This window comes from Populus euphratica, unplaced genomic scaffold (assembly GCF_000495115.2).
Source record: "Populus euphratica unplaced genomic scaffold, PopEup_1.0 scaffold67.1, whole genome shotgun sequence".
In the NCBI taxonomy this organism is placed as follows: domain Eukaryota; kingdom Viridiplantae; phylum Streptophyta; class Magnoliopsida; order Malpighiales; family Salicaceae; genus Populus; species Populus euphratica.
The window spans coordinates 853,862-874,289 of record NW_011499914.1 but is presented as its reverse complement, the minus strand read 5'-3'; the positions used below and the strand labels follow the sequence as shown (position 1 = coordinate 874,289).

Genomic DNA, 20,428 nt, shown 5'->3' with positions numbered 1-20,428 from the left:
AAAGCAGTGTATTGAGGATGTCCAAAAGATATTCCCTTCAAATCCAGGGACCAGCTTGTTGGATTTTTTTCCATTTATGAAATGGTTCGGGTACAAAGGGGAGGAGGAGAGTGTGATAAAGGTGTACAAAGAGAGGGATGAATTCTTGCAGGGCTTGATAGAAGAGGTGAAACGGAAGGAAACAAGTTCAGTTACAAGTAATCCTCCTGAAGGAGTGAAGCATCAGACAACTGTGATTGAAAGTCTATTGGCCCTCCAAAAATCAGACCCTGAATTGTATACGGATGAAGTTGTCAAGGGTACCATGGCGGTAAGCAACTTAGAATACCGAACTTACGGGCCCTACCAAGTTTTACATGTTTTCTAAAGCTCTCTTGAATTTATAAGAATGTTAAAGGTGTTCTTGTTAAATGGCCCCTCAAAAACAATTAAGCAAAATTAATAGTTGTAATTTTCCTAGACTGACCATGAATTTTTCATCTTCCGCAGACACTCTATTTGGCAGGAGTAGATACAGTAGATTTCACTATGGAATGGACAATGACATTACTGCTGAACCATCCAGAGAGATTAGAGAGGGTGAAAGCAGAGATTGACAGGGAAGTCGGACATGAGCGCCTGGCACAAGAGTCTGATCTTCCCAAGCTAAGATATGTCCATTGTGTCGTTAATGAGACCCTTCGTTTTTATCCTCCAGCCCCACTTTTGCTGCCTCACGCACCATCTGAAGACTGCATCATTGGTGGATACAAGATACCACGAGGCACGATTGTGATGGTGAATGCATGGGCCATACATAGGGATCCCAAGTTGTGGGAAGATCCTGAGAGCTTCAAGCCGGAGAGATTTGAAGGTCTTAATAATGAAGGGGAAAAACAAGGATTCATACCTTTCGGTATTGGGAGAAGGGCTTGCCCTGGAAATCACATGGCCATGCGCAGAGTGATGCTGGCATTGGCTGCGCTTATTCAGTGCTTTGAATGGGAAAGAGTCGGGCAGGAACTGATAGATATGAGCATAGTAGATGCTCTTATCTCTGTACAGAAGGCTAAGCCTTTGGAGGCTATTTGTGTTCCTCGTCCTTTCACAACTACTCTCATCTCTCCACCCTAATCCCATCTATGTACTAAGACTATGACTTTCTTCGGAACCATTTCTATTTGGAATTAAAGTTCCAAGTGTTCTTTGCATTGTAATGCAATCCAGAACCTCTGTTTGGAAATAAAGTTGTAAGTGCACTTTGCTTTGCAAATCAATCCGCCATTGATATTGAGGTACAAGTTCAGTTCTTTCAAGTTTATTTTTTGTGGTATAAATAGGTGACTGAAAGCTGAAAAACAAAGAAACTATAGATAATCTTGAGCAAACGATGTTTTCACCACAATGCCAAACACGTCAGAAGGGTCATCGATGGTTATCGTTTTAATAAAGATGAAGTTATCAAGGAGCAAACTATAGATACTCATTAATTCGAGACCAAAAGATGCGTAGCATCATTGAGGTTTCATATAATGTTTTTTTCTGACAGACATGGAGTTCATTTTTTGTTTTTCTCACTACATTCTGTATCAATATCACCTGTAAAAGGGAATGAGAAAAAACAAATTTAATCAGAAGATGAAGATAATTTCAATTCCTAAAGGTGGGGCAGAGCTAGAGAAATGGAGAAGATGGAGGAACAACTTTAAATCCTAGATATTGCTTATGAAGGAAAAGACATACACCAGTAATTACTTCGTGGCTGGTAGGTTGGACCGATGGATGGATGTATAGTGGCTGCGGGGTTGGAGTGGACTGTGCTTGTTTGGGTCATTTGTTTTTACTAGTCGGTGTTGAAAGCATATTATAAAATGATTTTGAGTGACATAATAAATACGAAAAACACTTAAGATGCAGGAGTGTAATGAATTTATGAAACGAGAAGCAATGTATGACTCTTCGCAGTTTTATTTGGTACATGTTATGTTGTATACGTACAGTTGGTAGACATGTATTTTCTTAATTGATTAAAGAGGATTAAGTTATAACAAAGAATTTATTTCATATAAAATTTGGAAGCTATTAAGTATAGAGCAAGCAATGTGTAACAGTCCTGGCTATTTAATTCTATAAAACATTAAAAGATTCCAGCATATACTCTTAATTTGAGGATAATTTTTTTATTTATAAAGAATTTTATTAAAAATTTAGTAGAGTTTTCTTTGTATATAAAACATATCAAGTCATTAACTACTTTCAATTTAGGTATTCAATCCATTACAATAAAATCCCATAGTTCCGGACTTTATTTCCATCATCAATACTTAATATCTCATATAATCTATCCACACAATACACACACACCTTACAAACAAAATTAATATAAACATAGTCTATATATCATATTATAAAGTCTAAAAGAAAAATAAATATTATATATAATGAGAGAAATTAAAATATAACATAAATATTCTTTAAAATTTTAAAATGATTAATTACAGGACAACTAAAAAGTTTTGATTGATATATTATATCAGAGTTTATATAACTAACATATTACATGCTGAGTTAAGATTTTTATATATATCAAAGTTTATACAAAAAGCATATTGTATAATTTAGCTAATACTATTATACTCGAGTTAAATTTTTATATAAGTTTAACAAAGCAGAGTCCTAAAAACTAATGAGTTAAGTGAGTATTAGATGAACCTGTTAAAAAAACTAACATAATAAGCATATAATTATATTGACAACATAAATAAAAATGATCATAGAATGAATATAAATAAAGTATAAGTTTTATACTAGTTTCCTAGAATTTCTAGTAATCAGCTTATAAATTTCTTGGGAATCATTTAAAACTTAATTAGACATTATTTATGTATTCTTAATTAAATAATTTTATTTTCTTACATGAACCTAGCAACTTTGTTTAATTGATTTTATTAAATCTTCAACTTTGTATAGTCCAACCTGACTATTTTAGACAATTATATTTATCAATTTCCCCAAGTTATTTAAACATAAATACCTTTTATGAATCAAGCCTTATTGATCATTCTTATGCATCCCAATGTAGACATCATTAGCTGAAACTAATCTTGTAATTTATTTCTCAGCAATCCTATCATGAATGTTATTAGCCAATGCTAATTTTAAAATTCATTTCCTAACAACCCTATCACGGATATCGTTAATATGTCAAATTTTATTTATATAAAACATAAAATTATTATAACTGCATTCATCAAAAAGATTTTAAATTGCATAGGTGTAAAGTAGAGGGAAAGCCACACACCTGCTTTGCTTGTCTTGTGACCTCCAATAGAAAATCCAATCCTAGACACTTCTACTAAATCATAAAAAAGTCTTTGGTCATGATTACTTCAAGTCAAATGTTATAAGCAATCTATATTCATTCATTACACATATGATACCTTCTATACATGTTTATTTCCTTATTATATATATATATATATATATATATATATATATATATATATATCAGGTATACTTTTAAAATTAGCATATCAATACGCAAATGTCCACATGACTCAATTTTTATATCAATGAAATTTCAGCGTTTATTTCCATCTAAACTCTTTTATATGTTTCTTTTGAATGTTGACATATACATCTCCCATGATTTGAAAGAATTAATTTCAACATGAATCACTAGCATGCCTAAAATCACTTATCTTTTACACATATGTAAATTTATCCATCAATTTACAACATGACTAGTTTGAAAATTTTAGTCCCTGAATGGAGTTCTAGAGCTTATATTCAGGTGGTTTTTAGTCCTTAAATGGAGTTTTAGAGCTTATATTCAGGTGAGGCTAAATCCTAGTGAAATTTAACATCCTCAAATATAACTTTCTTGTAAGGTTGCCCAAAATTCTTATTTTCTATTCTAAAATTAGCTAGAAGTCAGGTAGTGAAATATGTCATGTTATAAACAACTTGTCCACTTAATGATATTTTGTCTATATCTGGAGTTTTACAACTTCAGTTGAAGCAAGGTCAGTGCTAAATGTTAGCTAACTCATTCCTCTATGTCTGTTAAATGAAAAGTTATAGCTATGTCTAAAAATAATTGTAATTCTGATCACCAAAATTATCTTGTTACGAATAACTTGACTTCTTAATAGTATTTTGTCAATATCTAAAGTTCTATAACTCCAATTGAGGCAAGGCCAGAGCCAAATGTTAACTAACTCATTCCTCTACAACTTTTATATGAAACATTATAGCAATGTCTATCATCTTATATATCTAATAATAGTTTTAATTTTGATCACCAAAAATATGTTGTTACAAACAACTTGACCTTTTTACTCGTATCTAGAGTTTTATAACTCTAATTAAGGAAGGTCAATGTCAAATGTTAACTAACTCATTCCTATACAACTTTTATATAAATGTTGCAGCAACTTTTATCATCTTCTATGTCAAAGTTTTTTTGGAATTCCCATTACCAAAATTATCCATACTTGAATTCATGGGTTTAGACACTAATTAAAAATTTCCTATCTTATGTAACTTTTTGACATCTTAGGATTCCATTACATCTAAAATCTATTAGGACCAGCAATTGAAGTTCATTCCTCATCATGATATTAAATTTTTTTTTAAAATATAATTTTCAAGATAACAGGACTCACACAACTTCAAGCATCAACATAAAGCATATAAATGCAAATCAAGAAATATTAAAAGAAGTTAAAAATGATTTCACTAACTACACATTTCATCAATCCATATAATTGAACATAAAACATCATTATATTAATATAAATATCATTGAATACCCCCCCTAACTACTCCCATTTTCATCAATCCTAGTTAAATAATTGTGTGTTCCTAGACTATATATGCTCCAGAGTATGTATTTGTATTGATTTTTTATTTACCCTAAATTAATTCAAAAACCCTAAATCACTTCATTTAAGGCTTTCTTTCCATACAACCTAACTCCTTAAAATAACAAGTTCCAAAGGCAAAAGGTTACTCTTACCACATGAATTTAGGAGAAATTTGAGGGAGTACTTAGGTGATTTTCTCCTTCTTCCTTTCTATGTTCTTTTCTTTTTTTAGTTTTAGCCAGCCCTCTTTCTTTTTCTCTATTTCAAATTCTTGATTTTTCACCTCATAATTATTCTTTTTTCACTCAAGGCACTTTGTAACGGAGATATGCAAACGATTTCTTACTTGAAATTTGAAATGAAGGAGGGGTTGTTTCAGCGAACTCTAAGGAGAAGAAAAGTCTTCATCTTACTCTTTCACATGTATTCATACCCCTTTTTAATTGGGGCTTGGCTTTGTTTGGCTAATATCCTATTAGTTCCTAGTATTTCTTCCTTTTTTTGTACACTTTAATCCTCTATCTTGTAATTTTTCATTATCACACTTTAATAGTTAAATTGTAAGGCCCAACTCACTTCCCCTTCTAGAATATTGTCCGTTATAGCTTAACTCAACCTAGCTTCCACGCCTCACAGTTAGGTACCAATTGCTTTAATATGCCCTGACTTTGGATACTCTCCTTTCAATGTGGGATATTACATAAATTAACTTCATAATTTATTTACTTATTCTGAATTTATTCTATAAATATTGAAAACTTTTTAATTTCTAATAAATTTCAACTTGGGGTTTACACAAAGGGTTAGTCCCATAAGAAAAATCGAGTTCAGGTCTTTATGCTAGATGATTCAAAGTTGGGAGGTTTTAAGGTTATCTAGGCTATGATATGGTAAACAAACTAAAGCAATCAAGCTAAATTAAATAAATTTGAAACTTATTAAGAGAAAAACTTTGGTCTCAAGTAAACATCTATCTATGAAAATCAAAGTTGATCACTGAAATGATATGTCAATTTATATTTTAAATATCTATATTTTCATAACATTAGTTAGTTAATCGATCCGTACTCTAACTAACTGTAACCATTAAATAAACACAGTATTCGCATTAGTAATTTAATTCAATGATAGCCTTAAGAACTAGATAGGTTAAAAAATCTAGATAAATAATTGTCTGTAATTTATGTTTGATTTAATTAAATATTTTTTTCTAAGATTAAAAACATAGATCCACCATAATTGTTAAACCTAGTCACTTCATAAGTTCAAACATCACAACTCCGATTTTGATAGCAAACTTAGTAGTAGATTAGTTTGGAATAACAATTTAGAGTCTGCTCTAACAATCAAACTAAACAATCATAGAAAATAAGCATAAAAAAGCATTCATATTCATCATATAAACTAAAAAGAAAAGATAGAATAGATCTCGCGGTTTTTGAAATCTGAAAGTTTTTGTATCCTTTCAACCAAGAAAAATAATTTAACTTTGCATGTCTATTAAAAAACTAATGAATAGAACAAGTAAGAATATAATTTCCGATATAAGAGAAAAGGGTAGAGTTTCTCTTCTTCTTTTTGGCCGCCTCCTCTATTTCTTTCTCTTTCTTTTTATTTCCTCAAAAACCCTAATTCTCACATCCATCTAATCCATTTGTATTCTCTAAAAAAAAAATACAAATAATCCTTTTCAAAGTGGATAATCTACATTTAAGTAAGTTAGATTTATTTATTTACAAAACCTATCTACTGGTAAAATTTATAAGTTGTCTTAGTGAAATCATATATCTCTCATATGAGTTCTTTTTTTACTGATATTTGGTAGGCTGATAGGTATTTGAGTCAGGAATCGAACAAAATTGATTTTGCATCGAATAAACTTCTCTAGCGCAAGATATTCAAGTTAGAATGGCCAAAAGTCAAAATTGGCATAATACAAAACTTGTTTTTGAAGGCTATAATTTTCATCCCTTTTTTTTATTATTATTATTCTTTCTATTTGGATATTAGCTTTCTGATTCCATTGGAATCACTTTATGTTGACCTCTACAACTCAACTTCTGCATAAAACATTAATCAGATGTCAAATTTATCAATATTCGACACAGGTTGGAACATAGTCTAAATTTTATCTCTAGTTTATTTCTTTTTGAATCTCACAACCAAAAGTGCCTTAAAAATATTAAAAAAAAAATCAAGACATTTTATATATAAAATATGAACAAAATACTATGTAAATATGGATAAAACTATGAAATAATATGGTTGCATCAATTGTTTTTTAAAAAATGATGTTGACCCTGATTCAATTAGTTATTTAATAAACAATATCTCAAATATAATAATATTTTTTTAAAATTATAATTAATTTTAATTAAAATAAAGAAAAAAAGAAAAAATAATCATGAGTGGCATAAGAAAAAAAGAGCTTGCTAATATATAAAAAAATATAATGATCTCGTTCAAAAATAATTTTATTTAAAAATATTTGAAAAAATAAATAATCAAAGGCTTTAAGAAAGAGCCCATGGTGTGGGCATGCTATGATAAATATTTTTTCAAAAAATCAAATGATATTTAATCAATCAATAAATTTAGTGATCAAATAGAATTTTAAAAAACAAATTCATACAGGGTTGAAAAAAAAGAACTTTTTTAATATAATAGAAAAGGGATATTATTTAATAAAAAAATTGAAAATCAATGGTATTTAATTAAAAAAATTAAATTATTTTTAAATCAATCTATTTGAATCGATCAAAGTGTAAAATGTAGAATTAATAAAGAAAAAAAACAAAACAAGCAAGGTGCGAGAGTTTGGACATCATCTACTCTTTAACTTAAAAAAAAAAAGAATAAGAAGAAAAAACAGAGTAGCCTCATCCTCCCTTTAATTGTTTTTTAAAAATTAGTATAGATAACATGTCATCTACTATTTTAAATTTCAATAACCAAAGAGCTGCTGAAAAATCATAAGAGGGGTATTTTGTACCCAAAGATACAATAAAAACCTTAATAAACTTATTTATTCATGAACTTGTTAAAAAAATCTGAATCCAACCCAAATTCCAAAGCCTTTCATATTCTAGATCTACTTTTTCAAATAAGGTGAAGGCCAAAAATCACTAATATAAAACTTTTCTTGTCAAATAAAATTTATTAATATCAAAATTGATTTTTTTTTAGCTAAAATTAGTGCCAACAACTAATCTTTATCTCTTCGACCTCTTTCATCTCTCAAACTAAATGGGCTGAAAAGAGAAGAACATGAAGTTTTGGATTAAAAGTGATTTTTAAGGGGAAAAAAACCAGAGGGACTATAAATGTATCAATTGAAAAATAGGAGGAGCAAAGTTAACTTTTCACATCTTAGTTTTTGTGCTTTTTTACTTGGAAAGTTATTAAATTCTGCCACCCAGTTTGTCAAGCTATTGATCATGTCTGCAGCAAATCTTCACGGACCATTTTTCAATCGAACGAAGTGAGCTAACATTAAACACTGTTTTAATGCCAGTTCTTAATAAATTAGATCTAATCGGCCATCAATTTAATAATTAAAATACCGACAAATCAACAAAATCTTATACATGCATGTGCATAATCTCAGCAGACTCTATTGTACGCATGTTTATCAATTAATAAATCATAAAAATTATTAACCTAACATTAGTTGCTGTTTTATAACATTTTATTTATTTTATTTTTATTTTTTTGCACTTGGTTTCATATAATTTAAATTGTGGGATGAGAGCCAACATTATGCAATCATATAATTATCACTGAATGATACGATACTAATTAGTTCTTCATTGTTAAACTCGTGTGATTATCACTGTTAAACTAGGTCTATTTTATAATTATCAAGATTTATTTTTCAATTAATTAAGGTATTTTTAATTTTTAATTTTTTTGCACGTGAAATAACCTTTCAATCATCCTCGCCGTTAATTCCTTAATTAATTTATTAAATTCGAATCTTCAATTTGTCCAGTTTATTTTATTCAATTCTGCTCTTAGGCTTCTTCTTGTTGTCACCCTTTCGCATTCAATGCATTCTCACGTGCACTCATGTTCTTCCTAGCATTGCTCTTGAGACAACCTCCAGTCTTCGACTTGGGAATCTGGTAGTTGTGAATTCCTACGTTGTCATTGTCCAAGCTAATAACGCAGACAGTCCAAATTGTTTTTGTTTTTTTATCTTTTTGAATTATTTTAATATACTGATATTAAAAATAAATTTTAAAAAAATATCCCACAACTTGGGATCCCTATGTATGGCCCATGCATTCACCATCACAATCGTGCCTCGTGGTATCTTGTATCCACCAATGATGCAGTCTTCAGATGGTGCGTGAGGCAGCAAAAGTGGGGCTGGAGGATACAAACGAAGGGTCTCATTAACGACACAACGGACATATCTTCGCTTGGGAAGATCAGACTCTTGTACCAAGCGCTCATGTCCGACTTCCCTGTCAATCTCTGCTTTCACCCTCTCTAATCTCTCTGGATGGTTCAGCAGTAATGTCATTGCCCATTCCGTAGTGAAATCTACTGTATCTACTCCTGCCAAATAGAGTGTCTGCGGAAGATAAAAAATTCATGGTCAGTCTAGGAAAATTACAATTATTAATTTTGCTTAATTTTAACTAGGGATAAATCCAGACTTTGGAAAGTGGGGTGACCAAACCGTACAATTTTTGTTTTTGAGGGGCCATTTCATATGAACACCTTTAAAATTCTTATAAATTCAAGAGAGCTTTAGAAAACATGTAAAACTTCCAAGGGCTCGTAAGTTTCTTACCGCCATGGTACCCTTGACAACCTCATCCGTATACAGTTCAGGGTCTGATTTTTGGAGGGCCAATAGACTTCCAATCACAATTGTCTGATGCTTCACTCCTTCAGCAGGATTACTTGTATCTGAACTTGTTTCCTTTCGTTTCACCTCTTCTATCACAGCAGTAATGTCATTGCCCATTCCATAGTGAAATCTACTGTATCTACTCCTGCCAAATAGAGTGTCTGCGGAAGATGAAAAATTCATGGTCAGTCTAGGAAAATTACAACTATTAATTTTGCTTAATTGTTTTTGAGGGGCCATTTAACAAGAACACCTTTAACATTCTTATAAATTCAAGAGAGCTTTAGAAAACATGTAAAACTTGGTAGGGCCCGTAAGTTCGGTATTCTAAGTTGCTTACCGCCATGGTACCCTTGACAACTTCATCCGTATACAATTCAGGGTCTGATTTTTGGAGGGCCAATAGACTTTCAATCACAGTTGTCTGATGCTTCACTCCTTCAGGAGGATTACTTGTAACTGAACTTGTTTCCTTCCGTTTCACCTCTTCTATCAAGCCCTGCAAGAATTCATCCCTCTCTTTATACACCTTTATCACACTCTCCTCCTCCCCCTTGTAGCCAATCCATTTCAAAAATGGAAAAAAATCCAACGCGCTGGTCCCTTTATTTGAAGGGAATATCTTTTGGACATCCTCAATACACTGCTTTCCTGACTCGATACAGGCAGCCTTCTCCTCTTCCACCCACTTCTTTCCAGCATTCATCTTCATTATTACATTGAGAGAGGTGATTGTGAATAAATAGTTCAAGTCCACCTTCTTGGCTCCATCATCAGAGACTTTGGAAAGAATCTGGCGGAGAAGGGTGCGGACTTCTTCAGTAATGGCAGTAGACCTATCGAGGCAGCTTCGAGAAAACAGTTCAGTGACCGAGAAACGCCTCAGGGTCCGCCAGAGATGGCCATACGGAGCAAATAAAAAGGCAGCGTAGTTGTAGCTCCAATAATGGACAAATATGCTCTGAGGCCTGTTGGCAAAAACTATATCATTCTTGATGAAACATTCTTCAGCAGCTGATAAAGAACAAACAGCAACAATGTTCCTGCTGCCTAATTTGAGAGAAAAAATTGGACCGCATTTATTTGAAAGAATTGCTAGCACTTTATGCATTGGTGGCTTCGAGACAAGGTGGAGATGGCCTATGATCGGAAAACCGAAAGGACTTGGTGGTAAGTTGGGGTTACGTTGGAATACAAGTTTGAATAGAAGAAAGCTGGAGAGGAAGAAAGCAAGGCAGTAGTACATGTAGTCCATGGTGAAGCACAACTTATTTGTAAGCATGGTGGGGTTGCTGAGGATGGAGAACAAGGTTTAAATAGATAGAAACGAGACAAGGGAAGAGATTTTTTTTCCTAGCGTGCGTGGTATCTTTTTTTTTTTTTTAAATAGTAATGGAGAATTACATTAAAAAAAAGAAGAAGCATGGCCCATCACTCTGTTGGATTCTCCCGATCTTTGATGAGTTCATTCAAAGACTTCACCAAAATCAAACTCTCGATCAGTGAGCCATGGAGTCGATGCTAAAGTCATCCATCCAAAAGCCAAAACCCACAAGAAATGACCGCCTGAAATCACACAATTGCTAATATGCTGCTGTTAGATCTAAACAAAGAAACTATAGATAAACGGTATTCTTTCTAATGCGCAAGGGAGTTGCTCAAGTTATTACATAGATCCAAAGAATAAGGTTCCTCTTTCGGAAACATGGAAAGTTATATATATACTCTATTATAAACTCCGAATCAAAAAATGCATCTGCCTTGAAGAATGGTTGCTAGTTCCAGATTGAAAATGGGAGAAATATTAAATTTTGGACAGATAGGTGGCTATATTTTCTCCGGGTATTGATTCTTTAAGGCAAGGGGCTGGGTATGACTAGGATGTTGCTGCGTTACTGACTCTTTCTCTCGGTTTACTCTTTGTCTGTTGCACCATCTTCTTGTTTGGCTGAAATGAGGGAATATGAAACGGGTCAATGGCACTGGAAATTTACCTGGAAGAGACAGGTAAGATCATCAGATCAAATTCAATTGCAACAGCTTCTTGAAATGATAAAAGAGGAAAAACGATGCAGCTCATTTCCCTCTAAATTAAATATATAATGATATAGCATTCCGGTACTTGGCGTAGTGGTGTAAGGAACTTGTCTCCTTTTACTATTATGGATTCGAGCTTGGCATGCACGCCTGTCATCCTTGTGGTATTTTACCTGTCTATTGGATTTGCAGGATATTTAGTGGGCTGTGGAGATTAGTCGTTTGGCGTAGTGGTGTAAGGAACTTGTCTCAGCATTCCGGTACTTGGCGTAGTGGTGGAAGGAACTTATCTCCTTTTATTATTATGAATTCGAGCTCTGGCATGCATGCCTGTCATCCTTGTGGTATTTTACCTGTCTATTGGATTTGCAGGATATTTAGTGGGCTGTGGAAATTAGTCATTGTCATCCTTGTGGTATTTTACTTGTCTATTGGATTTGCAGGATATTTAGTGGGTTGTGGAGATTAATCGTGGTGCGCGCAAGCTGATCCGGACACTCCACATAAATAAAAAAACAAAAAAAAAAATATATAATGATATAAGTGGATAAACACGATAGAAAAATCAGCTCAAGTCCATCTGAGTAGCGTGACAAACCTGCAATTCAGAGAATAAAAGGCTACCTAACCCAGATCAATTTTCAAACTTGTATGTACGATTTACCACTATGGTTTTCCAATCATAGGCCATCTTCATATTGTCTCGAGGCCACCAAAGCACAAAGTTATAGCAATTCTTTCAAATAAATGCGGTCCGATTTTTATTTTGAACGGTAATAATATTATTTTTAAAGTATTTTTTATTTTAAAAAATATTAAAATAATATTTTTATTATTTTTAAATTTATTTTTAACACTAGTATATTAAAAAAACTTAAAAATATAAAAAAACAAAAAATATTTAAAATATTTTTTTATCACAGAAACAAACACACTATAAATTAGATAGCAAGAAAATTGTTGTTATGTGTTGTTTATTAGCTGTACAAGAATGTTTCATGAAGAATGATATAGTGTTTGTCGTCTTAGAGAATATTTGTCATAATCGGAGCTACAACTAGACTGTCTTTACTGTTTTCTCTCTATGATCATCTTCGGTGAACCCTCAGGCCCTTTGCGGTGACCGGACTGTTATCTCGAGGCCGCCTCGATAGGTCTACTGTCGTTAGTGAAGAAGCTCGCACCGTTCTCCGCCTAATCCTTGATAGGCCCAACTAAACAGGTGGTGGGGCTGAAGGCCAACTAGATAGGAAGAACAAGGGATAGAAGGAGGAGAATATAATATCCAACCACCGAGGAAGAACGAGAGGTGTCCACTAGGTTGGCATTAAATGTTCTTGTTAGAAGGAACCTAACTTAGAGTGCTATTTAAGGCGATCTTGATGAGGCTTTGACGGTTCCTACATGAACATAAATTAGGGTTTACGTGAACATGATAGGTTTGAAAGACAGTATTACAATGATGAATCGAGAAAGGCGAGCATAGAAGCAAATAATTAATTATATAAATGGAAGTTTAGTCATCTCGATTTATTGCACTAGAAAAAAAAAAATCACCATAGCTATTCGTTGGAAATCCTTATTTATCTTAATTTTTAAATCAAATAAGTTTTTTAAATTGAAAATATTTCAATTTTTAAATTTAAAATATTCAGATAATGGTTATTTTTTAAAGTATTTTTAATTTAAAAATATATTAAAAAAATATTTAAAAAATTATTTTAAATATCCGTATATCAAAGGAATTCAAAAATATAAAAAAATATTTTTCAACTACAAAAACAAAAGAGCTAATATCTAATTAATTTTGTTAATCTTTTTTTAAAAAAAAAACTATAATTAAGAAATCAACCCTTCCATTCACTTATAATAAAAAGGGTTTGCAAACAATTATGGATAAATTCAAATCTTTACTTATAATTTTATTTTATATCCTAATCTAACAATTTTTAAACCTCTAATCTCTAAACAAAGTTGAAAGGTAAACAACAAAGGTGTTGAACCCTTCAAGAATTCAAGGTTATGTATATCATGGACGTCGGGGTTGATTTTTCTTGTGAATCGAAAAAAATAAATCTCCATATAAATTCCTTTTAATACAAATTAGTCAGTTTTCTTGGGAAAAAATCAATTTTAAGGTAAATATAATCACATTGAATAATATTAATGTTATAATTGAGGGTAATTTTCTAAAATAATTTATGTGTCTTTTTTATAATAAGCAAAACATGAATAAAGATAAATTTTATTATATAGTATTTGATTATTATTTCAAGATAAAAGATAAGAAGATAATGAAAATAAAAATGTATATAATCAGAGAAATAAAAATATAAAAATAACTTTTTTTCTAGAATCATTTTGAAATGAATTTTAACACCTCTAAAACATGAAATATACATGAGATATGAATTTCTGTCCTTGCTTTACGCGTGCAAAGAAGACCCCCCTGGAATGGCGGCAACCTCCAGCAAGCCGCCGTTCCCGGAGATGCCTCCATATCACGTGATATTGATTTTCAATCCATCAAAAGAAAAACTAAGGGGAAACTTCGTTTTCATCCTTCATGTATTATCTGATTTTTAATTTCATCCTGATATAATTCATTTTATCAATTTTATTCCTTGTATGGTATAGTTTTTCAACGGAGTAACCTTTTATTAAATTATTATTATTATTATTATTTAATAAAGGAAAAAACCGAATCAGTTAAAAAAATATCTTATATATTTGTATGGATAGTTTGAACAGATAAATTTAAAAATTTCTTTAACTATTGTTATATATTTAATTTTATAATTTAAAAAATATTATCTAAATGCTGATAAATATATTATTTATACACCAAAGTGTATTTGAAACCTTACGATATTGGATTTTTTTATTCAAATAACTTTACCTAATATTATTATATTTTCATGAAAAAATTTTTAAAGTCTCTACAAAATCTTATTATATATATCAAAAAAAAAAATTAATGTGCATGAGCAAAAGAAGATAAAGAAGGAATGTTGTTATTACACAAATGACCCATTGAAAAAAATAGTTTAAGGATCAAATTGGAGATTCATGAATAGATTGGAGACTAATCTTGCTATGCACTCTTCATTCACCTCTAAAGAAAGAAAAAAAAGTGTGAAAATAAGCGGAGACCATAAGTACGTGCTCTTTGCTGACAAAACTGCATCCACACATGGAGATCCGACCCCACAATGCATTGATTTCTTCCACAAGGCTTTGAGTTTTTGATTCGCAAAATCTCTAAGCCTTATCTGCACGCACTCAGCTTCTTGGTTTCTCCACCATACACTCCTCTCTCTGTATCTTCCACAGGTTCTTGCTTGCATTATACAGTACTTCACAAAGCTCCCATCTTCCATTTCTATTATTATACCTTCTCGTAGTTTTTCTTCTCTTCTTCTGTTCTTTCCTTTTTCTTCGTGGCCAAACTATTTCTTTCTCTTGTTGTTTGGCCAGTAGTTTCTTGGGAAAAAGATTATTATCATTTCAGGCTGTTTTTTGAGCTACTTTGAAACATATGTTTCACTGTCTCATTTACTGAATGCTGAGTACACTTAAAAGGTAGAGAGAAACTGGAGAAGGTGTAACCAAGTGAGGATCTGCTAAAAGAGAGGAGGAGGTTTGGTCTGTTTTAAGCAAGATGAAGATTCAGTGTGATGTGTGTGAGAAAGCACCCGCCACAGTGATTTGTTGTGCTGATGAGGCTGCGCTTTGTGCTAAATGTGACATAGAAGTTCATGCTGCAAACAAGCTCGCTAGCAAGCACCAAAGGCTTCTTCTCCAGTGCCTCTCCAACAAGCTGCCTCCATGTGATATATGCCAAGTACTTTTCTTTATCACCTTTGGTATAATTATTTAATTCTCGACTATTAGATGAACTTATTGCATTTGTGATCTATCTATGGCTAATTGTTTTGTGTTTGAGCATGTATATTTATTTATTTACTTGTACTCATTATGAGTTCCAAGAAGACATAAGAAGGGGAAAGCCCTAAGGAATCATTGCTGAAGGTTGAGATCTTGAATGATGATTGTAAAATCAATTTCTTGTGTTGTGTTTTGGCTGTTATTTGAGCATTAACTTGTTGAGGTCTTTTTTTCCAAGATTTATTCAATTGTTGATTCACCCTGATACCTTGTTCAAATCAAGAAATTCGTTGTAGATTTGTATGTTTAATGGATCTTGAGATGTTTATGGTGATTCATAGTAGAGAAGAGAAAAGGTTTAAATTGAAAGAGATAGAGCTTCACGGGGTTAGTCTATGGAAAAGGGACTAGCTAGGAATGTGTAGTTGAGGCATTCATTTGAATTCATTTACAAAGGACACGTCGGCGGCCTGCATTAGCCGATGAGAAGATGATGCCTTGCAGGTTCTGTCCACTTATTAAGGGTTAATCTATGAGGGGTTCCTTAATGTTTTTTGAATGACAGATGAAGTTACTTGATATGTAAAATGCTCAATTTTAGTTTTAATTGTCAAATGAGAGGCTTAATGCTCTTCGTTGAGTTTTCGTATATACATGAATTTCTATTCTTATGATTGTGAGGTGTTTCTCATTTGTCTCTCTCTAATTTATTTGATTTTTCAGGAAAAGGCAGCTTTCATTTTCTGTGTTGAAGACAGGGCCCTCTTTTGCCGGGATTGTGATGAACCAATCCATTCAGCTGGTAGCCTTTCTGCGAATCACCAGCGGTTTCTGGCCACTGGAATCCGAGTGGCTTTAAGCTCGAGTTGCACCAAGGACACGCAGATGAATTCTTCGGGGCCACCAAATCAGAGCGCACAGCAAACTCCCATGAAAATCCCTGCACAGCAAACATCGAGCTTCGCCACTTCATGGGCAGTTGATGACTTTCTACAGTTTTCCGAGTTCGAATCATCCACTGACAAGGTAATAAGAAGCTTTTCTGAGGACTAAATACATTCCCTCGGATTTTATTTACATCCAATATTGTCTTCCCAAAGAATGAAAAGATTGGGAGAAAGCGGGAACTGCCTGCCCAAGATCTTATGACACAGACTATTGATTGACTGTATAATGGTATATAGTTCTTCCAAATATAGTTGGCCCTAATCCCAACCCAAGATAATCTTTCTCTCGGAAAACAAGGAAGTTATAGTAGCTCTCTAAATATGTAAACTAGCAGTTACTTTCTGATTTTGCATTTCAATGACCCCTCTGAGCACCCAACCTTGCCTTCGTGAAATGTAGGCTAATGTTTTTTCATTTTCCTGTTATATTATGACGAAAAATAATTGATGTCAAAGCTGTTGGATTGAGCAGTGTCGTTCAAATGTCAATGTCCTTTCGTAACTTTATTGTTTCTTATCTGTGCAGAAAGAGCAACTTGAGTTAGGAGAGTTTGAGTGGCTAGCTGACATGGGTCTTTTCGGTGAGCAACTTCCTCAAGAGGCTCTAGCAGCAGCCGAAGTTCCTCAACTGCCAATCTCACCACCAACCAATGTGAACTCATGCAGACCCGCCAAATCCAGCATGCCCCATAAGAAGCCTAGAATTGAAATCTCAGATGATGACGACGAGTACTTCACTGTGCCTGATCTTGGCTGAACTTGGGGTGTTGAGCTCAGCACTGCTGAGTTCAACTTTTAAGGAACTATACATGCTTTCTCTAAGTTCATGTAGGCATTGATGTATGTATATACTATATAGTATGTATTTGCATACACGGGCATGAGACTCTGCATTTTAAGGACTAGCGAGTAGCATCACAGTCAGCTTCATTTTCCACGTTATCCTATATATTGTTATTTTTGTTAGTTTTTTTCCGTTTGAAAGAGCAATCACATCAATCGGTGCTCATGATTGTAATAGCTCACTGTATGATTGTCAACCATTGTTGTACATGCAATAGTTGAGAATCGTACAGTGAGCTGTTACAATCAAGAGCACTGAGGATATTACTAGCTCTGTAAGTATATGGATTGTTGCTCGCTAGGGTTACTCTTTCACTGGAAATGCATCAGTCGAGATGATAAATTAAGCATGCATTGCCATTTAATGGAGGAGGATTAGGAGCCATATTAATTTGATTGTGGGAGGGTTATAACTCTCAAAACAGAGTCAAATTTCGGGCTGTGCTTGCAAATATAAAATTGAACATGAAGCTAATGTTTGGTGCAGTTCAATGGATGACAATGGCACCTTGTTTGCTAAATTACCTCTAGTGGGTCAGAGTCATTGAATTTCGTCCTTGAAAGAACATTTTTCATGCTGTTTTTTATTTAAAACTGAGGATCACAATCTTGTTTTTCTAAAGAAGGGTAGTTGAAATGGTTTGAAGTGGAACGACCACCTTGTAATCATTCTTTAAAGTTTTCTAAATCACTTTCTTGGCATGGCTAGCCACTTTCTTGCAATGAAATAGTCATGAATCATACATTAACAGAATGCCATTATAAGTGTGCGAAGTCTTTGATAGCCAAGCAAACCATCGAAAGTTTAGATCGCCTGCCTTCCCTTGAACCAATGGCCAAACAACTGCGCTCCCTCCTTTCTTCTTGCTTGCTTTCTGTGACCGTATCCATAGTTCTTCTCCATGTACCAACTCGAGTTCATTCAGTAACACTGAAATCAGATATTGAAGCCCTTCGGGCACTGATGCAGGCTGTCGATCCCGTCTCAATTGTGAGGTATTCCTACCTCCATAGCTGGGATTTCACATTCGATCCATGTGAGGCTGCAGGGTTATTTCAAGGGATCGTGTGCACATTCCCTACAGACCAGTCGGCCAACCGTATAATGGCAATTGATCTTGATCCTGCTGGGTATGATGGCTTTCTAACAGCATCGATCGGGAATCTGACAGAGCTTACCTCCCTTAGGATAAGCAAAAACAACTTTCGAGGGCCAATACCAGAAACCATAGCCAACCTTCAAAAGCTCACCAGACTATCATTGACTCAAAATCTCTTCACTGGGAGAATACCTCAAGGAATCATTAATCTCAAGCATCTTCAAATCTTAGACCTGTCACAAAACCACCTCTCTAGCAAAATTCCTGCCGATATTACAACTTTGAGAAGCTTGGGGCAGTTAAGCTTGTCAAACAATGCATTGTCTGGCAGAATTCCAGACCTCTCCGCATTGTGGCAGCTGAGCACATTGGATCTTAGTAGCAACAATCTAGATGGAATTGTGCCCAATCTTCCAATGAACTTGAGAAAATTGTCGCTGAGCCACAATGTACTATCAGGACACATTTCACCTGTGAGCGTCCTCCAACACCTAAGAGTACTAGATTTGAGTGATAACAGGCTTTCAGGTCTCATTCGTCAGGAAATTTTCACTTTGCCTCTGGTGGAAAGCATTAACATCTCAAATAATCAATTCACGGAAATGGAGCCAATGCCATACCCTAGGGAAGGTTTACAGCTTCGTGTACTAGACGCACACGCTAACAGGCTACATGGTCATCTGCCCATCAGTTTGGTTAATATAGCGAATTTATCATCAATTGATCTATCCCATAATCTGTTCTCTGGACGAATCCCACTAGAATATGGAGCCAAACTGGGGAGTTCATGGAAAAGCTTGCTCTTAGAAGACAATTTTCTGATAGGAAATCTTCCACCACAGTTTATTAACGGGACAGTGGCAGTTAGAGCCAACCTTGCCCACAATTGCTTAAGGTGTCCGCCAAACATTCTGTTTTGCAGAGGAGGGCAAAGGGCAAACTCAGAGTGTGACGGGCAGCAAGATCACAGCACTTGAGAAGTTACTGATAATTCACAACGGATCATCAAACAAATTCCATGTACTCAAGCTTATAATAAAGTCCAGTGAGGCAAGCTTCCACTTACTAATCAGTGGTTCCAGCGAAGGAGAAGGTGTCATAATCTGTACTCTTCATTAATGCATTTCCGGTGTTGAACAAATGCCCATTTATCCATAGGATAAATTTATTATCTGTAATGTTGAAACTTTACATTTTCTCATCACATCAAACAACAGACTTTCCCAGATTTCAAAGTGGATGAAAAGAGCATTGGATTCACATGCTTATCAGCAAAAACAATCACCTCGAAATCAGCGAATATACCAAAAAAATTTGATATTTCATTACTCTACAAATACATGTTTCTACAACATAACAGAGCAGTTTAGAGAAACCAATTGACACTAACATTGCCAAGCCATGCGAAAAATGGGAACTGAACCAAAGCGATGAGGAGCAAGAGAAAATGGTGTCTGCTAGAATCAAAGCTCCTCACCTCTGCAAAAAGTACTCTCTTCATTGTCTTCACCAAGAAAATTCCCATGCATAAGCAGGCACATGGCATCAAAATGTAGTAAGAGTATCCAGATAAGATCTTTCCAAGGACAGCAAAACACATGCCTGTGAAGGTATACCCAGCATAAGCAACAATGTCTAACAAGGGCGCCTCCCCACTACCCAGTGAAAGGAGTATCATTTTGAGCAACGCAACCTGCATAAACCAGCCGAGCAATCCCTTGACAAACAGCCAATTGAGAGCTTCTGGGCTAAATCTGGAATTAAATGGAATTAAACTTCAGAGCTCAGAGCATGAAATTAATTTCCAAATTAAAGATAAAGAAAGTTGAAGTTCAATGATGTGATCAAATTCCAGATATTTTTTGGCTGGTTTGGACAAAGCATCCTGTCCAGACCAGCCACACC

General features: G+C 33.9%; 3 protein-coding genes and 1 pseudogene across 4 annotated transcripts in view; 3 read left to right on the top strand and 1 right to left on the bottom strand.

Moving 5' to 3' along the window:
- LOC105134406 (cytochrome P450 81D11-like) overlaps window positions 1-1,256 on the top strand; it is a 9,418-nt pseudogene extending 8,162 nt beyond the window's left edge.
- A 7,622-nt stretch (window positions 1,257-8,878) lies between these two features.
- On the bottom strand, window positions 8,879-11,040 carry LOC105134451 (cytochrome P450 81D11-like). Its single transcript, XM_011038857.1, has 4 exons — window positions 10,193-11,040; window positions 9,649-9,792; window positions 9,096-9,426; window positions 8,879-8,985 (listed from the first exon to the last, which is right to left on the bottom strand). The coding sequence occupies exons 1-4, from the start codon at window positions 10,988-10,990 to the stop codon at window positions 8,879-8,881; spliced, it is 1,380 nt and encodes a 459-aa protein (XP_011037159.1). The 5' UTR covers window positions 10,991-11,040.
- A 4,016-nt stretch (window positions 11,041-15,056) lies between these two features.
- LOC105134407 (B-box zinc finger protein 24-like) lies at window positions 15,057-17,581 on the top strand. The gene is made up of 3 exons (XM_011038808.1): window positions 15,057-15,589; window positions 16,357-16,659; window positions 17,107-17,581. Exons 1-3 carry the CDS (start codon window positions 15,407-15,409, stop codon window positions 17,335-17,337), a joined length of 717 nt encoding a protein of 238 aa, XP_011037110.1. The 5' UTR covers window positions 15,057-15,406; the 3' UTR covers window positions 17,338-17,581.
- A 119-nt stretch (window positions 17,582-17,700) lies between these two features.
- The window catches only part of LOC105134408 (leucine-rich repeat receptor-like serine/threonine-protein kinase BAM2), an 11,819-nt gene continuing 9,091 nt past the window's right edge, over window positions 17,701-20,428 (top strand). Inside the window, exon 1 of one of the 2 annotated variants that reach the window (XR_843976.1) lies at window positions 17,701-19,573. Coding sequence is in view for 1 of the 2 variants with exons in the window: in XM_011038809.1 (XP_011037111.1) it covers window positions 18,157-19,500 (1,344 nt within the window). In the remaining variant the exon portion in view is untranslated. Of the gene's footprint in view, window positions 20,284-20,428 lie in introns of those variants that run through there. The other variant, XM_011038809.1, reaches the window with a different exon arrangement.

Bases quoted from the DNA above. Each gene is read 5' to 3' on its own strand.
- LOC105134451 (XM_011038857.1), bottom strand. From the start codon at position 10,990: ATGCTTACAAATAAGTTGTGCTTCACCATGGACTACATGTACTACTGC. The intron at 9,427-9,648 runs GTAAGAAACTTA...TATCTTCCGCAG, and splicing joins TTGTCAAGGGTACCATGGCG to ACACTCTATTTGGCAGGAGT. The intron at 8,986-9,095 runs TTTTTTTAAAAT...ATGACAACGTAG, and splicing joins GGATCCCAAGTTGTGGGATA to GAATTCACAACTACCAGATT.
- LOC105134407 (XM_011038808.1), top strand. From the start codon at position 15,407: ATGAAGATTCAGTGTGATGTGTGTGAGAAAGCACCCGCCACAGTGATT. The intron at 15,590-16,356 runs GTACTTTTCTTT...TTGATTTTTCAG, and splicing joins CTCCATGTGATATATGCCAA to GAAAAGGCAGCTTTCATTTT. The intron at 16,660-17,106 runs GTAATAAGAAGC...TTATCTGTGCAG, and splicing joins TCGAATCATCCACTGACAAG to AAAGAGCAACTTGAGTTAGG.